Consider the following 16,558-nt stretch of genomic DNA (forward strand, 5'->3'; position numbering starts at 1 on the left):
CTTTTCAGAGATATCGTATGTATTGTGATACAGTAATTGATGGAGCCTTGTAAAAAAATCCAGTTTAATTGTTAATACAAAGATTCATAGCAGAATGCATTTTGGTCTAAATCAGTAAGGGTCCATTTGGTTTCATTTGTATACTGTCAGAGTTACATACTTGTAAAGTTCAATTTAGACCTCCCAAAAGGAACCCAGAGAGTCTTGTTTTTGTCAAGTAACTTGAAAAATAACCATAAAAACCAACATGAAAAAGAATCGTGATAACATCGTGTATCGTGATACAGGCTTGGGAAAATATCGTGATATTGTATTTTTCCATATCGCCCACCCCTAGTTCTTAGTGGATGTACCACCTACGCTGTATTTGTGAGAGTTTAACTAGGTGTTGTATGTGTAAGCAGCATGCATAGGTGTCTTGCTTCTCACCTAGAAGAACTACATGCTGCTGTTCCATCTTCGTCCAGAAGATGGCAGCAAAGCGCTGATCTAACGAGTGCTGAAAATGAAAGTGTCGGTTCTCCTGGAGACTAATCTAACCTGGACGCAATCTAACCTGGACGGTTAGATTGCAACTGAAGCACAGTGAGGAGATCTACATTCATTGTTTATTGCACATAGAACACATTTGCATCATAATTATGTATGAACACCATGGTTTCATACCCAGTGACAAAGAGATAAACAGATTTTATATTTTTGAAAAAACGATTTAAGTGTTAAACTGTTCAAAACACCACCAAATAATACCTCTATAATACAGGACAAAATGCCCAAACAGTTAACATTGACCGTTGTCAAAGGTCAACCACATTCACAGTGTGTCTAGGGCTGTCACGATTATGACATTTTACACAACGATTAATTGTTACTCAAATAACTGCCATTGAATTGTGTCGTTGACAGTTCCATTTCTGTTTGGCTTGGTAGCTTTGAAGTTGCACATGGCAGTTATGACTCATAACCTAAATATACAAAGAAATGACTGACATTTGACAACTTTATACTTAAAAAAGAACATTAATAGTGGAAATGGCTGATCTACAAGTGCACAACGCGTCGCATCTGCTATTTCCACTATTTTTGAAAAAGTTTGAAAATATATGAACATGTTTCCACATGGAAACGATTCTGACAATTATGAGAAAAATAATTGCGTTTATTTCAAATAATTGCAATTAGACGATTATGTAATAAGTGCCCCTGTTCTGAGCATGTCATAACAGGCGAACAAGCTTGTAGATCGGCTATTTGTGCCGATTATCTTTGGTACACGGGGGAGTAAAAAGGAGGGGGCCAAGTACAGATCCCTGAGTAACAGTGGTCGTCAAAGTACTGTATATAGAGTTTTAAGTGATTAGATCATCATCTGATACAAACTGTACAAACACAGCGACGCTAAGAACAAGTGGTTAAAAATACATAATCGCAGAAATCTAGAAGTGCAGACATCTCGTATAAAGCAAGATTTGAGACATAATGTTTTGGATAAGTAACACTGATTCTATGGCTTCATTAAATTCATACTTCAACCTCTTAACACTGACTGCACCTTTTGTTTTTAAACCCGCCAGCACCGCGACGATGGGAATGCACTCATGTCATGACAGTGAGGCGTTTCAGCTTCAACCTGCTATGACGTATTTGGACTTTTGGGTGCAATTTTGTTTAAAATATTGCTATAGTAATATTGCTGTCAAGTATGATTCCATTGTTCTGATCTTAACTAAATACCTGTGCACAAGGGCTAAGTGCAGCCAAGTCTGGAGTGGTGGTGGTTAAGTAATGTACTTAAGTGCAATTTTGAGGTATTTATTTTGTACTTTACTTGAGTATTTACAATTTCCAAAACCTTTACTTCTACTCCACTACTTCTCAGATCCAAATATTGTACTTTTACCCACTACATTTATTTGAAAACAAGTTTAGTTACAAGTTACTTTTGCATTTTGATTATTATTACAAAACATACAGTAACGGTTTAAACTCTGTATCAACAACTTTCCAACATCCCATCATGCATTGCGCAGAATGTGCAGGCAGCTTCCGGCGCCGCAGCCGAGAGTGATCTACAAGCTCACAATGGTTGCATCTGCGACGCGACGTAAGCTTTTATGTCTGCTGTTAACCGGAAGTGTCCCGCAAATAATGTTACAGTAAATTCTCGCGGAAACAGGTGGATACATTTTGGCCATTTGAAAATAGCTGATCTACAAGCTCACAACGTGTCGCTTATAGATCTGCTATTTTCAAAAGATGTTTATCCATTTGAAAACTTGAAATGGGACATTATGCATAAAGAGTACATTTACTTTTGGTACTTTAAGTACATTTTGATACCATACTTTTGTACTTTTATTCAAGTACATTTTTAATTCCGGACTTTTACTTGTAAGGGTGCACGCACACCAAAATACCTATGATATGCGTTCCGCCAATGCATTTCAATGAGAATGAAGTGGTTTCATGCCAGTAGAGGATTTCTGCAAAAAAATACGCTCCATTCTCATTGAAATACATTGGCGGAATGCAGATTCCACTCTCAGAGGCATTTTGGTGTGTGCACACCCTAACAGTACAATCCTAACGATTATATTGGACATAGTTTGATTGGCTTAAGTCTGACTCTTTGGTGTTCGAAAGCCATGATTGTCCAATGTCCACTGACTAAAGAGAAAAAATATTCTCCTATGAGAGTGGAGTCAGCCAATGCATTTCAATGGGAATGGGGTGGATTTATGGTCTTGCGCAGCTTTCAGCGTGTCACGTCAGACTTTGTGTTTATGCTTGAAGCACTGTTATTCCCCAATGTCCAATCGGGTGAGCCGTCCCAAGACTCAGGAAGTGACAAGTGGTTGTAGCCACAGATATAAAGAGCTAGATGCCTTGTTCGCCTCTACAGTTAATTGGAGCGATGTGCAAAAGTTCTTGTCCGGACTTCCTGGAAAAACTAAGGGAACACTGTCAGTCAAAGTGACTACTGGCCAATCACAGTGCGACTTTTCCGGGACTTATCCAAGGACCACAATTCAATTCAACAGAGCCAGTTCCGATGTTGCGCGGCTCAGCTCTTCTCACAGGCTGCGTACGTAAAGACCAGCCCCCACCTGCCTCTGATTGGCCTGTCAACTTCCCTATGTGTGACGCACGAGGAAGCAATGAAGACGGAAGTGATGAAGATTCCCTTAGTTGCTCAATGCATACGCCCCCTAGCCGAAGGAGGCGTCTACCTTTCTATGTCTATGGTTGTAGCCACGTGTGTCATTGGTTATTGGGAGAATCCGCTGACTGCAAAATCGTGAAATCGAGAAAACAATGTTTCACATTAAGTTAATCGTGTGGGGACCTCCCAAAATCATTTGTGGACCCCCCTGGGGGTCCCGACCCACATGTTGAGAACCACTGCTCTAGTGCAGGGTCCTCCTGACATGCGGTTCAGGGGTTCACACAGCGATGCTCCCCCAGACATGGGGGGGCCCTGGTCGAGTCTGTGTGTATCAAAAAAAGCACCTCTGTTGAGGCAAGACCCGCTAGATGAAGATTTACTATTCTGGCCTCCTGGTTTACAACTTCTAACGGCGCTGACGCGGCGCAACGCTCGACTGTCTCACGTGGCTCAAGGTCGCCTGAGACGGCACGCCTCCGCCATCTCCACCTAAACCGAGGTGCTTTTTTTTCCTCACTCGGACTGAAAGACCTGCAAAAAAGGGACTTTCAGTCCGAGCGTATCAAAAAAGCAACTGGGTTAAGCACCGTTGGTCCGTCCGACCAGTTTAACATTCACCGGGTTAGCATTCACCAGCGTTGGCAGGTTAGTATTTATTTCACCTGGTTAGCATTCACCAGCATTAGTTTTACTGAGGTTAGGGTTAAGGTTAGGTTTAGGTGTATCTCCGTCTCCCCGAATTTCGGCACACGTCCGCGCAGCCAATCACAAGCTTCCGCTGCCTTAACCCAGTTGCTTTTTTGATACACTCGGACTGAAAGACCTGCAAAAAAAGGGACTCCCGCTCTCACACGGGGGTCTGCGCGGGCGCCACGGCGGCCTCCACCGAACACTCAGAGTCCGTGTTCAGCGTGTCCGGCACGGGGACGGGGACGGGGGTGAGAGGAACCTCCACGGCGGCGGTGTCGTGGTGCAGCTTGCCGTTGGCGGTGGCGGCAGAGACGCGCGGCGGGCAGTTCTGCACGGTGATGATGCGGTTGAAGGCCTTGAGGCGGTGCCACAGCTGCAGGTAGACCTTACACTGGATGTACATGAAGATGAGGCCCCCCGTGAAGCCGATGGCCACCACGATCAGCTTGGTCCAGAACGGCCAGTCCAGCACGCCTGGAGAGGAGGGGGAGCGGTGGGGGAGATATCAGATACCGTAATGTAGCAGCGACGTGCAGAGAATGTTAGAGAGGCAGGGGCTCGCAGCGCGACGCGTTGTGAACTTGGAGGTCAGCTATTTTCAGTTCTTGATATCACACTAAACTAAGCAAAAAAAAGGCAAAACTGGAGACTTGTGCGGCATGGATTCCTACACAGTGAGGGAAATTCTTTCAACATAAGATGATGCGTTCAAGTTCAGGAGAGTTTGGACAAGGCAATTCTCTTGAATGCTGCCTTCAGGTATGGCATGGAAAAAGGGCATTTGCATTTTTTTGACCATAGTAAAAACGACATTCAAGGTTTGGAGAGGGCACTTTTTAACAGACGGATAAATGGGCAGGGGCTCAAGCCCCCTTTCATGTCTATGTGTGCATGTGCAAATGTGTGTATTTGTGTTTGCTGTTTAAAAAAAGGTTTAAAAACATCCAGTAGGCAAGAAAAATTGTATGCTCTATTGATAGTAGGCTGTCACTCCATATGTTGCTGTATAAGCTTGTTTGATATGTACAGATGTGACTGACTGTGTGCAGTGTGCCTAAACCTCTAATAAAAATAGGAATGAAAAAAAAAAAAAAAAAAAAAGTAATATAGAAACACATAGTAAAAAAAAAAAAGCTACATCCAGTAATCTAAATGTACCTGAGTGAAGGGTCATTCTCACCAGGCAAGATAAAGATTAAGATAAAGATAAAACATATTTCTCAATTGAAGTGGATGGGAGTGGATGGTAGCGTCCAGTGTGCATCCACTTCAATTGAGATTCATATCTTTTATCTTGCCTGGTGGGAATGATCCGGCACAGCTTGTGTTAACTCCTTAGACACATACAAAACAGAAAAAGTACAAAACTATGGCACCACCTCTTTAAATATTAATAGAAACAGACAGACTTCACTCTGGCCTATAATGCCATAACGCAAATCATTACAGGCAGATAATGTTAACTCATTGAATGCCCTTTTCAAGATGGCCGCCAAGTACCAGGATGCCACGTTCCTAAATTTCTAGTGCACGGATCAATTTTTAGTGCACGGATCGTGCACGCCCATGCACCATATATGCACCATATGTGTAGTACTTTTTAACAGCTTTCAAACAAAAAAATCCGCTTGGAAATCCGTTCAGGCATTCATGAGATAGAAGCCTTCAAAGTCAGACAAAACAAACACTGCCACCTTCCTAAATTTCTAGTGCACGGATCAATTTTTAGTGCACGGATCGTGCACGTCCATGCCTAGATCATGCACCATATGTGTAGTACTTTTTAACAGCTTTCAAACAAAAAAATCCGCTTGGAAATCCGTTCAGGCATTCATGAGAACAGCCATTTTTGACATTTTGAAAGATGTCTTTGTTATGGGGCTAAACATGCAATTTCGCAATTGCGATCATGCCTAATACATTTGAGGCATTTTTAGATTTTTTTTTTTTTTTTTTCAAAATGGCTTCCAACTCAGGAAACTCGGGCTGTGGCAGCCTGGGACTACTGTAATAACTCGGGAAACTCGGGCCTTGGCAGTAATGAGTAAAATAGGCGATTGTCAAGCTCACAACATGCCGTGACGCGACACGTAGTGAGCTTGTAGATTGCCAATTGTTTTGCGCGTCACAGTGATACGATGAGGACATTCATTTATGGAAAAACAACACAACGTCTATGTCAGGTGGAAAACCCATTATGTCCAGAATTGTTACTTTTCAGGATTCAAATTCATTCAAAAACAGCAAAAGTAGCAGATCTATGAGCTTGTAGATCTGCTACTTTAGTGTGACGCATCTGACCGGGAACGCATCTGTGTCACGTAAGCACATTAACCATTTCTTACACTTTGGCTATTCAAAAATAGCAGATCTACAAGCTCACAGCGCGGCACCGAGTGCCGCACTGCGAGCTTGTAGATCTGCTATTTTTTTTGAAAAATCGTGAATATTTGGGCAAATCTTTGAATATATATTCTTAAAAGCGAACATTTTTTACTCATATCTTTGCTTCTATGGGGGTCCCTGGAACAACATACTTTGAGATGGGGGTCCGTGGCCAAATACTTATCATTTTGGGGGTCCTTGACATGAAAATGTTTGAGAACCACCGATGATAGAAACATGAAACATGTATAGAATCGGGTCAACATATTCAGAAATAGCAGATCTAAGACTACAAGCTCGCAGCACGCTGTGAGCTATTATATCTGCTATTTTTTGAATAGCTAAATTATAAAATAATGATTATGGTGGTTAAAATATAATGTGACAGATGTGTTCCCAGTCTAAAAGGGTTAAAGGACAACTTTGTTTTTTTACAACAAGGGTTCATATTTTAGATTGTAATAAGAGAAAAGAAAAGATGTGTGTTTAAATGTTTTCATTTACTGCTTTCTATTGTTTTAGCGATTTTAGTGTTTTGATTTCAGTGGTTGTGGTTCATGCGTACAAGTGGCTAAATATGTCTTTTTAGACACAATAAGCCGTCAATTTCTTTGTTACTATTTACACCAGCCCCCATAAGTCACGTCTGCCCATGAAAGATTGTGGTGCATCTTGGGAATGGACTTATTGTGTCTAAAAATACATATTTAGCCACTTGCAAATCAAAACCGTTAAAATCACTGAAAACAATAGAAAGAAGTAAATGAAAACATTTTCACACTCATCTTTTTCTTTTCTCTAATCTAAAATATGAACCCTTGTTGTAAAAAAACAAAGTTGTCCTTTAATTAACTGAAAAAAAAAGGCAAAAAGTTAAAATAAGGAGATAAGACAGCAACGATAAAGAGATGTGACCAATAGCAGTAGCTGTGCTGTGCTTACCGTTCGATGCATACTTGTAGTTGGCCAGAGAAATTCTCATCAACTCCTCTGAAATCAACATAAGTGTAATATCTCTTTATTCCTTTACGGTCTCTGGAGAAACCCATTCTACGCTATGACGTACAACAACAACTATTTATTATTTATGTTCCTAAAACCAACTATAATATTCATAGTCTATTGTTTAGTCTCTATTCACAGCACAGCACGCCACGTCAAATGACTATTTAGTACAAATATTTGTATGTTTCAAAATATAAAAATTACAAAAATATATTGTGCACACCCATGTATGGGAGAAAATATGTTTTTTTTTACACAATATATTTTGAGATAATGGATTTCCAGTATAGATGTATGTAGTACGTGTATATGTATTTTCATAAATTCAGTTGCATATGACTACACTTTCTGGAAAATGTTTGGTTCATTTTGAAACATACCAGTGAAGTATTTATGGTTTTGCTGTGTAGGACAATACACAGTCTAACACCACACCATACCACACCACGGCACAGCACAGCACAATGACAAGTCACAAGGAAAATGTATAAATGTCTTAAGAGAAGTTAAGACAGACATGGAACAGTGAAGAACTGACACACTGAAATGATATCATATGGTATGTAATATGTATTTTCACTGTCCTTAAAGAGGCACAAGGTAACTTTATGTTTTATGAATACAATTTAATGTTGTCCAATCTCTATGGCAGTGTATGTATACCGGTATACCGGTGCAGGAATTTCATGGAGGCCAGTTTGGCCTTGTGCCTCTCAAACCAAAGGCATGACCTGAGGCCACAGTGGCCTTTTGTAAATGTAGACAGTAGACATTCTTGTCATTTAGACACCAGTGTCTTTTGTTGAGATTCTGAAGTCTTAACTCCCCCGAGTCCCCATCTTTAAAGGACAACTTTGTTTTTTACAACAAGGGTTCATATTTTAGATAGTCATTAGAGAAAAGAAAATATGAGTGTTAACATGTTTTCATTTACTTCTTTCTATTGTTTTAGTGATTTTAACGATTTTGATTTGCATGCATGCCCCCAGGTTGGGGGCATGCATGCAAGTGGCTAAATATGTCTTTTAGACACAATAAGTCCATTCCCAAGATGCACTGCAATCTTTCATGGGCAGATGTGAGTTATGGGGGCTGGTGTAAATAGTAACAAAGACTAAAATATGAACCCTTGTTGTAAAAAAACAAAGTTTAAACTAATCCAGTGACTTTGAATGGTTGAGCATGGATCAGATTGTAAATACCATACTTTATCTATTTCGCTGCAGATATCATCCTTAACCCTTAAATTCAACAAATTATTTGTATGGACTAAAATCTTGTTTTATTTGATGGCCTTCCTGCCCTGGCATTTGGCCTTTGTGCCCTCACAAGAATGGACAACACCAAAGGCCAAGTGGCCTTGCCCCTAAAATGACACAATTCCAGGCCTGGTTGATACAATAACTTATACAATTGAGGTGGTTTGTATTTTGTCTCCCTGCTTCGTGTCAAAGCCAAGGTCATGTCACATTCAACACATATAATCTGACACGAATTTTGACCTGATGGTAAAGATTCAATTCATCCCCGAGTATTCAGTATTAATTTCAGCACTTAGCTGTGCAGGAAAGTAAGGAAACCAGGTTCAAATCCGTGGTAGGAGAGTTAAGTTACACTTCATATCTGATTATCAATGAAAAGAGAGTTTTCATTGATCTTTCATTGATAGGGAGACAAGGTGTGAAAATAGCTTATCTAGCGGTTCTCAACCTGTGGGGGGTCCCCAAATAATTTTGGGGAGGTCCCCAGATGATTAACATAATGTGCACCATTGTTTTCTCACTCAACAGTAAACAAACCAACATAAAGTTGAAGTGTATAGAGGGTATCTGCACATTTCTAAAGTGACAATTTAAGGACTTTTTAATACCTCTAAAATTCCAAATTAAATATCAGCCAAATTGTCAAATATTAGATGCAGAAATTGTGAAAATAGACGATATACATGCTCACAACACCCGAGGCGTTGTGAGCATGTAGATCGGCTATTTTCACAACAGAACCGTGTTATACCAAATGTAATGCCTCAACTCTTAGTGCTCGTCAGGGTGGAGGGGTCCCCAGTTGAAATATGGTTATTTTGGGGGTCGCGGCCTGAAAAGGTTGAGAACCACTCTGCACTAGCTCACAGTGTGTCGCAATGCCACACGACACGTTGTGAGCTGGTAGATGTGCTATTGTCACAAGATGTTTTGAAAACGTCTACATTTCTATCGACCCAAACTTGGGTCCCGACCAGAGGGGGACTGCCCATAGGTCCTACATCTCATTAGTCCTAATTTGGTTAGGGTTGGGTTTTAGGGTTAGGTTCAGGCATAGTTTTACTGAGGTTAAGGTTAGGTTTAGGTTTAGGCATAGTATTTTCACCAGGTTAACATCACCAGATTCGGACTAATGGGATGTAGGAACATTGAAATGTCGGACCAAAGCCATGGCACCGACCACAGTCGGGGTGATGAGTACTGACCATTCCGTCCCATGCGGATCTCGTCAGCGGTCCTCCTCACCAGGACGTAGACGGACCACAGCACACAGCCGATGGCTATCAGGTGGAACAGCACCGAGCAGTAGATCTTCCTCCTCTCGCTGGTTGACATCGACAGCTTCTCCCACTGCAGCCGGGGAGACACGGGAAGAGAGACCACTTCAAACCTTATTTTATACTTTAACTATTAAAAAATAGCAGATATACAAGCTCAGTGCCGCGCTGCAAGCTTTTAGATCTGCTATTTAAAAAAAATCTCGATTTCTTTTTGAATATTTTTGGATATATAAATATTTGATTCCTGATACATAGTAGGCTATTTAAGCTTTGGACGGCTACGGCAGATGACAACGGTAACCGGAAATGATCAGCGCACGATAGATAAACCTGCCGCCGTCGCAGCCGTGTCTACTACGGCAGAAGCTCCTTTCCCACATAGCATCTACAATGTCTGCTGCGTAGACGCGTCGCCATGGGAACCAAAGAGTTCAGGAAAAGGGGTGGGACCCCGTCGCCGACGGCTGTTTGCTTAACGATTTTGACCGCTACGGTGATTATGTCATACTGTAGCAGCCGTGGTCCCGCCTCGCGTTGCGGTTGTAGAAACAGGCAGCTTAAATTGCCTAATATTTGGAGATGGGGGTCAGCAGACAATTTACATATAATTCTAGGGGTCCTTGACATGAAAGAGTTTGACGCAGAAACATGCATTTTTCAAAAAACTTAGAAGGATTTAGAAGACACTTATAGAATTGTGTAAAAAATATTCAAAGATGTGTACAACTACAAATGTTCAAAATTTAAAAAAAAATAGCAAATCTACAAACTTGCAGCGTGGCACTCGGTGCCGCGCTGTGAGCTTGTATATCTGCTATTTTTTTTAAATATTTTTTATAGCTAAAACAAAGTAATAATGTGTGCCCGTTCTAAGTTCTAAATAGGTTAAGTAAAAGTATCGATACCGCAAAGTAGAAATAAAGTAAAAGTAAGTACAAGTCTGGTATTAACTCTTTTTGCGCCGATCCCGTACTAGTTCGCCTTTATTTCGGCCTTTTTATTGTCCGGGGTGCGGATCCCGGACTAGTTCGGCTTTTTATATAAAATTATTTAAACACCCAGAGGCCTTACCGAAGCACCGGGCAAAATTTTCGAGCCGGCCGCCGGCCGCGATTTGTTTACATCGGCCCGCGAGAGCGTCGCGCCGCCGATATTTGCAGTCCACTCCAATGCAATCCAGGATCTTTGGAGCTCATTTTCTCTGTTCTATGCCTTTCTATGAGGGGCGCAAGGTTTAATCACGGCTAAATCGCCGAAAATTGGGCTTCTAAAATGAGTGGTAGCCAATAGCTAACTTCAAGCTAACTTCATCCTGTTCCTGTTCATGACACAAAGGAAAGTGTTCAGGCGCGTCATGGCTGCGCACAGCTTGTGCATATACAGCGTATGTCTATGGTGGATTCTCTGGCCACTGGGCGCCCTCTAGTGGAGATTCCGGGCACTGGATGAGTTAAAAAATGTACTTGAGTTAAAAGTACCAAACTATCAGCATCAAAATATTGCACCCAAAAGTAAAAGTGTAGCGTCACGGCCGGGAGGCGAACCCGGGACCCCGATTTGCCAGGTATGCGCGCTGACCAGTCAGCCAAAGTGCCAGGCACGTTGGCGAGAGCCAACGCACATACCGTATAGCCTACAGTCGTCCCCTCTACCTGGAAGCGCGACCACGCGCGCCGGCCAGGATCTAAGATCGACTTTGAAACCGGGGGGTTCAAACGCAACTCAGGGGGGAACAGTTGTCGACTACTAGCCGGACAGGTCTACAACGCCTACGAGGATTAATGCTTCCTCATCCCACCGCTGCCACCAATGTAGCGTCACGGCCGGGAGGCGAACCCGGGACCCCGATTTGCCAGGTATGCGCGGCTGCGCGCTGACCAGTCAGCCAAAGTGCCAGGCACGTTGGCGAGAGCCAACGCACATACCGTATAGCCTACAAAAGTACTCATTTAAAGAATGTCCCAGTTTTCAGAAACTCTCTTGAAAACAGCGAATACATACAAACAACATACAACCTCATGACGTGTCGCATCACGAGTATATCATCACTGTCGGGCAGAAACCTCGTATCCCCAAGTTGCAAATTTGTACTTTTTTTCCCCCCGCTAAGTAAAGCACTGCTTCATCACACAAGGCCATCGCACAAAACTAGTGAAAACAGCAGATCTACAAGCACACAATGCCTCGTCGTGCGAGGCATTGTGTGCTTGTAGCAATGTGGCGCATGCGTGTGCAGCTATCAGGGGCGTCACAAGGGGTAGGAAAGTGGGACTGAGTTACCGGGGCCCAAGGTGGAGGGGCCCTAGTAACTTTAGCTATTGAAAAATAGCAGATATACAAGCTCACAGCGCGGCACTCGGCGCAAGCTTGTAGATCTGCTATTTTTGAAAAGTCGTGAAAATGTGCGCAAATCTTTGAATATATGTATTTTTTAAGTGAACATTTGTAACTCAAATTTTGCTTCTGGGGGGTCCCTGGAACTAAATATTTTGAGATGGGGGGTCCTTCACATGAAAAAGTTTGAGCATCACTGACATGGAAACATAGGTTTCTTGGCACACATTTTCACGATTTTTCAAAAATAGCAGATCTACAAGCTCGCAGCGCGGCACTCGGTGCCGCGCTGTGAGCTTGTATATCTGCTATTTTTCAATAGTTAAAGCACAGGGGCCCCACAGTGAATCCTTGTACCCAGGGCCCAGAATTTGGTGTGACGCCCCTGGCAGCTATACTGAATACCTTGCGTAGCGGCTTGAGCTGCGTCTCCATGATGAAGTCGTAGTTGCAGAGCTCACAGCAGCGCGTGTCTGAGGACTTGATCCACTGGTTGAGACAGTCCTGGTGGACGAAGCGCAGGCTGCCGGTGCAGTGGCACGGAGTGATCAGGGGACACTCCTCATCTCCCTCACAGTGGCAGATCCTGCACCAGGGACGTGCAGAGAATGTTAGAGAGGCAGGGGCTGACATTCCTAAAAGGGCTTTTTGGTGAAAATATATGGAAAATAGCCGACCTCCCAAGCTCACAACGCGTCGCAGCGCGACGCGTTGTGAGCTTGGGAGGTCGGCAATTTTCGTTGCGTGATACCACACTGGACTAAGCATAATCAAGTCAATACTGGAGATGTGGCGTAACGGCATGGGTTTCTGCAAAGAGAGGGCAATTCTTTCAACATAAGATGATGCATTCAAGTTCAGGAGAATCTCACCATAGTAAAAACTGCATTCATGGTCTGGAGAGGGCACTCTTTAGAGACAGATAAAAGGGCAGGGGATCAAGCCCCCTTTGATGTCTATGTGTGCACGTGTCGTGCATGCTGCTTGCACGTGCATGCTACTCCTTTCCAAGTGTAGGAGCAGCATCATTTTTGAAAAGAAACACATATGAAGGCAGCTTAAAATTTCTTTTATAAAATATTTTCGAAACATTATTTTTATTTTAGCATCCGTTTTTCAAGATAAAGTTGACTATAGCTCCTTTGACATGTTGAACGATTTCAAGGGGAAAGGAATGGAATAATTCAGTACTGCTCATTATTTGTATACATCGATTCATCATTAAGTTGGGCGTAGGGTTACCAACCGTCCCGTAAAATACGGGATTGTCCCTTTTTTGGAAACTAAAAGAAGGGTCCCGTATTGAACTGACACAGGACGCTCTTTGTCCCGTATTTTAAGGTTGGGGGATAAAAATGAATGACGGAATGATTTAATTGAGAAATGACTGTGATTCTGCCTGTCAGTGAGCTTCCACTTCCACTCTGCTCTCCTCCGAGACAACAAGTGCTGCATCCCATTGCTGTGAGGCGCTGCGCTGTTTGTAGGCAGCTCATTGGCTTATTAACACAGTGTTGCTAAGACACAGTCTCCGCCCCCTACACCAATCCCTTCCCATGGGCAGTAGGTTCAGTCCACAAGTTGCCTGCGAGAGACGATACGAGTGCGTGCAAGCGAGCATACGACAGTACTCGGCTCAGAACACACGTACTTGCAGACCTCCACCTCGGAGTCGTCGGAGCAGGGGAACGCGGTGCCGCAGTTCTCCCCGTGGTGCCCGTCGTCGTGTGGCGTGGGCGCGGACATGTCTCCGCACCCTGCCCCCGTCTCCTGGTAGCGCTTGGTGATAAGCTCCTCCCCTTCCTCCGCCGGCGACGACGAGCCGCTTCCGTCGGACCGCTGCTCTCTCTCTCCGTCACCGCCGCCGTGCGACGTCTCCCTCTGCCAGGGACGTGCAGAGAATGTTGGAGAGGCAGGGGCTGAAACTTCTAAAACAGTGTTGATTTCGTCGACTAAAACTATGACGAAAAATGTGTGTCGACCGTTTTTTTCACTGACGAAAACTAAATAAAAACAAAATAAAAACTAAGCTGTCGTGACTAAGACTAAGACTAAATATATTGACAATTTCGTCAACATAATCAAAACTAGACTAAAACGTTAGGGAGGGACTAGTGGAGAAGAGAGTCATTTTATGTTTGGTTGCTCTCAGGTGTTGCGTTCTGAAAATGGCCGATCTACAAGCTCACAGTGGATCTGCTATTTTCAGCACACAACCAAGTGTAAAATGAATCATTACGATGCCATCAAGGCCTGCCAAAATAGATTTGTAGATTTAGTCGCCTAAAATCTTATGATATTTAGTCGCCTAAAATTTGACTAAAACTAATACTTTTCAGGTGACTAAATTATGACTAAAACTAAATGACATTTTATTCAAAAGACTATGACTAAAACTAAATCAAAATTTGCTGTCAAAAACAACACTGTTCTAAAAGGGCCTTTTGGTGGAAATATCAAAAATAGCAGACCTCCGAACGCGTTGTGAGCTTGGAGATCTGCTATTGTCGGTGCGTGATACCACACTGAACTACTGTAAGCATAACCAGTAAGATGCCTAAGGGTGAGGTCGCACCATGTCTTACACCTAGTGATGTATGTCGGACCAGTTACCCATATATGGAGACCCCTGGTACCCATATATGGAGATCCACGTACTGCATATGGATACTGTATATGCTGTGAGACCCCAAACATGCTTACACAGTTATTTTTTATGTGACAGTTCTATGACGTCCATGACATCTGACATCATACATACAATCCCTTTTATGCCCATATATGGAGGTCCCTGTCTGTAGAACCAGCCACACATACAGTATGCGCTGTCTTGGCCATCTGTCTTGGCCATATATGGATTCTGTTAGTGTGGTATGTGGCCGATGTGGCCTCCATATATGGGCATTCCCATATGAAGTCCTGTTAGACATGGGCTTAATATTGATGACATCAGGGAACTCCATATATGGGCATAAAAGGGATTCTGTTAGTGTGGTTCCCCTGATATCACAGTGATGTCAGAGCATTGGTGAAGTATAATTATAATCACGGTTTCAGTCAATCGTGCTTTTACACTTATTTGACAGCTTTAGTTGCGATCGTCAGGTCGTAGTTACTATCAAAACCAGCTGTCAGTCTGTTCCGCCACACGTCACGTCACACTTTTACCCTACTCATATCTCCGCCACCGTTGCCCCTAACCATGCCAAACTTTGCACACACACACTCCTTGGCTGCCAAACCACAACATCCACCCCTCATTTCTGACATGGCCCTCTTCTAGTCATAAGTCACTTTGCATTTTACTAAATGAATTGAAAACATACACATTTTTCTATATTGTGCTATTGCTATGAGTTTTAATTTAAGCAAAAAAATGTATTACTTCCTCCGCCGCGGCCCTCTGCGAGCCACTCCCCTTGCTTCCCTTCTTAGAAGAAGACCCTCCACTGCTGCCGGCACTGCATCGCTTCTTCAGCCCTCCTTCCTCCTCCTCCTCCTCCTCCTCCTCCTCCCGGTTCTCCGGCTGGGCCTGGTTCTCCTCCTCCTCCTCCTCCTCTCCTTTCCCTTCCTGGGAGCAGACGGAGCGCAGCTCCATCACCTCGTCCATCATCACCTCCTGATCCTTGGCCTTCTCGGCGGCGCCGTCCCTCTCGCTGCCTGTCATCATTAATACATAATTGCAATTAACACTTCCGGTGCCAATTCACCCTTTGTCAGCCTTCTGGTTGGTCCCTGACTGACCAACCAGCAGGCTCTATCTGCCTGGTTCCGCCTTTTTTATGTTGAATTTGCTAAAACGTAATTTTTAAGGCTGGGACTTTAACTGATTAATTGCGATTAATTAATTACAGAAAATTAACGCGATTAAAAAAATTAACGCATTTTAATCGCACTTAGTTTTTGCACCACAGAACCTTCAGTTTCGGGCATATCGATCATAGCGATGCACCAACCAAGAAGAGACAACAAATGCAAAGAGAGAAGTAGCCGATCAGAGCGCTTCGCTTGGCCCAGTGGATGCGAAATTTAGATTTAAAAAACTCACTTGTTGATTCACTCGTACAACAAAATGTGTTTTACTTGAAAAAAAATGCTTCTCAGGTCAAATATCGATGTGCGATTAAAATGCGATTAATTGCGATTAATTAATCACAGAGCCTGTAATTAATTAGATTGGAGAGGCTCCTTTTTTACTGAAACTAAGTTTAAAATGAGAATTGATTACACAGAATAACAATAAGAAGCAACTGAATTTTAATGGTAGTGGATGGAGAGAAAGGACATTTGTCCCACCAAGACACAGCAACCAATGGGTGCAAAGAGGGGCGGGACAATGAGCGGGATTTGACAAAGGGTGAATTACGTCCAGGAACGTGATAGGAATTATGGCGGTGCGGCGCCAATGCCGCGTTATCACGTCCAGGGTAAATCAG

General features: G+C 43.0%; 1 protein-coding gene across 1 annotated transcript in view; it reads right to left on the bottom strand.

The window, feature by feature from the left end:
- Positions 1 to 4,013: 4,013 nt before the first annotated feature.
- Positions 4,014 to 16,558, bottom strand: part of LOC308281972 (uncharacterized protein) — a gene marked incomplete at its 3' end in the record, with an annotated part of 40,595 nt that continues 28,050 nt past the window's right edge. Inside the window, exons 5-9 of the mRNA XM_080722321.1 lie at positions 15,508 to 15,782; positions 13,774 to 14,003; positions 12,528 to 12,708; positions 9,714 to 9,858; positions 4,014 to 4,330 (exon numbers count right to left, since the gene is read on the bottom strand). Coding sequence (XP_080578447.1) covers positions 4,014 to 4,330; positions 9,714 to 9,858; positions 12,528 to 12,708; positions 13,774 to 14,003; positions 15,508 to 15,782 — 1,148 coding nt within the window. The remainder of the gene's footprint in view (positions 4,331 to 9,713; positions 9,859 to 12,527; positions 12,709 to 13,773; positions 14,004 to 15,507; positions 15,783 to 16,558) is intronic.

Source organism: Nannobrachium achirus (genome assembly GCF_963921795.1).
Source record: "Nannobrachium achirus genome assembly, chromosome: 3".
Lineage (NCBI taxonomy): Eukaryota > Metazoa > Chordata > Actinopteri > Myctophiformes > Myctophidae > Nannobrachium > Nannobrachium achirus.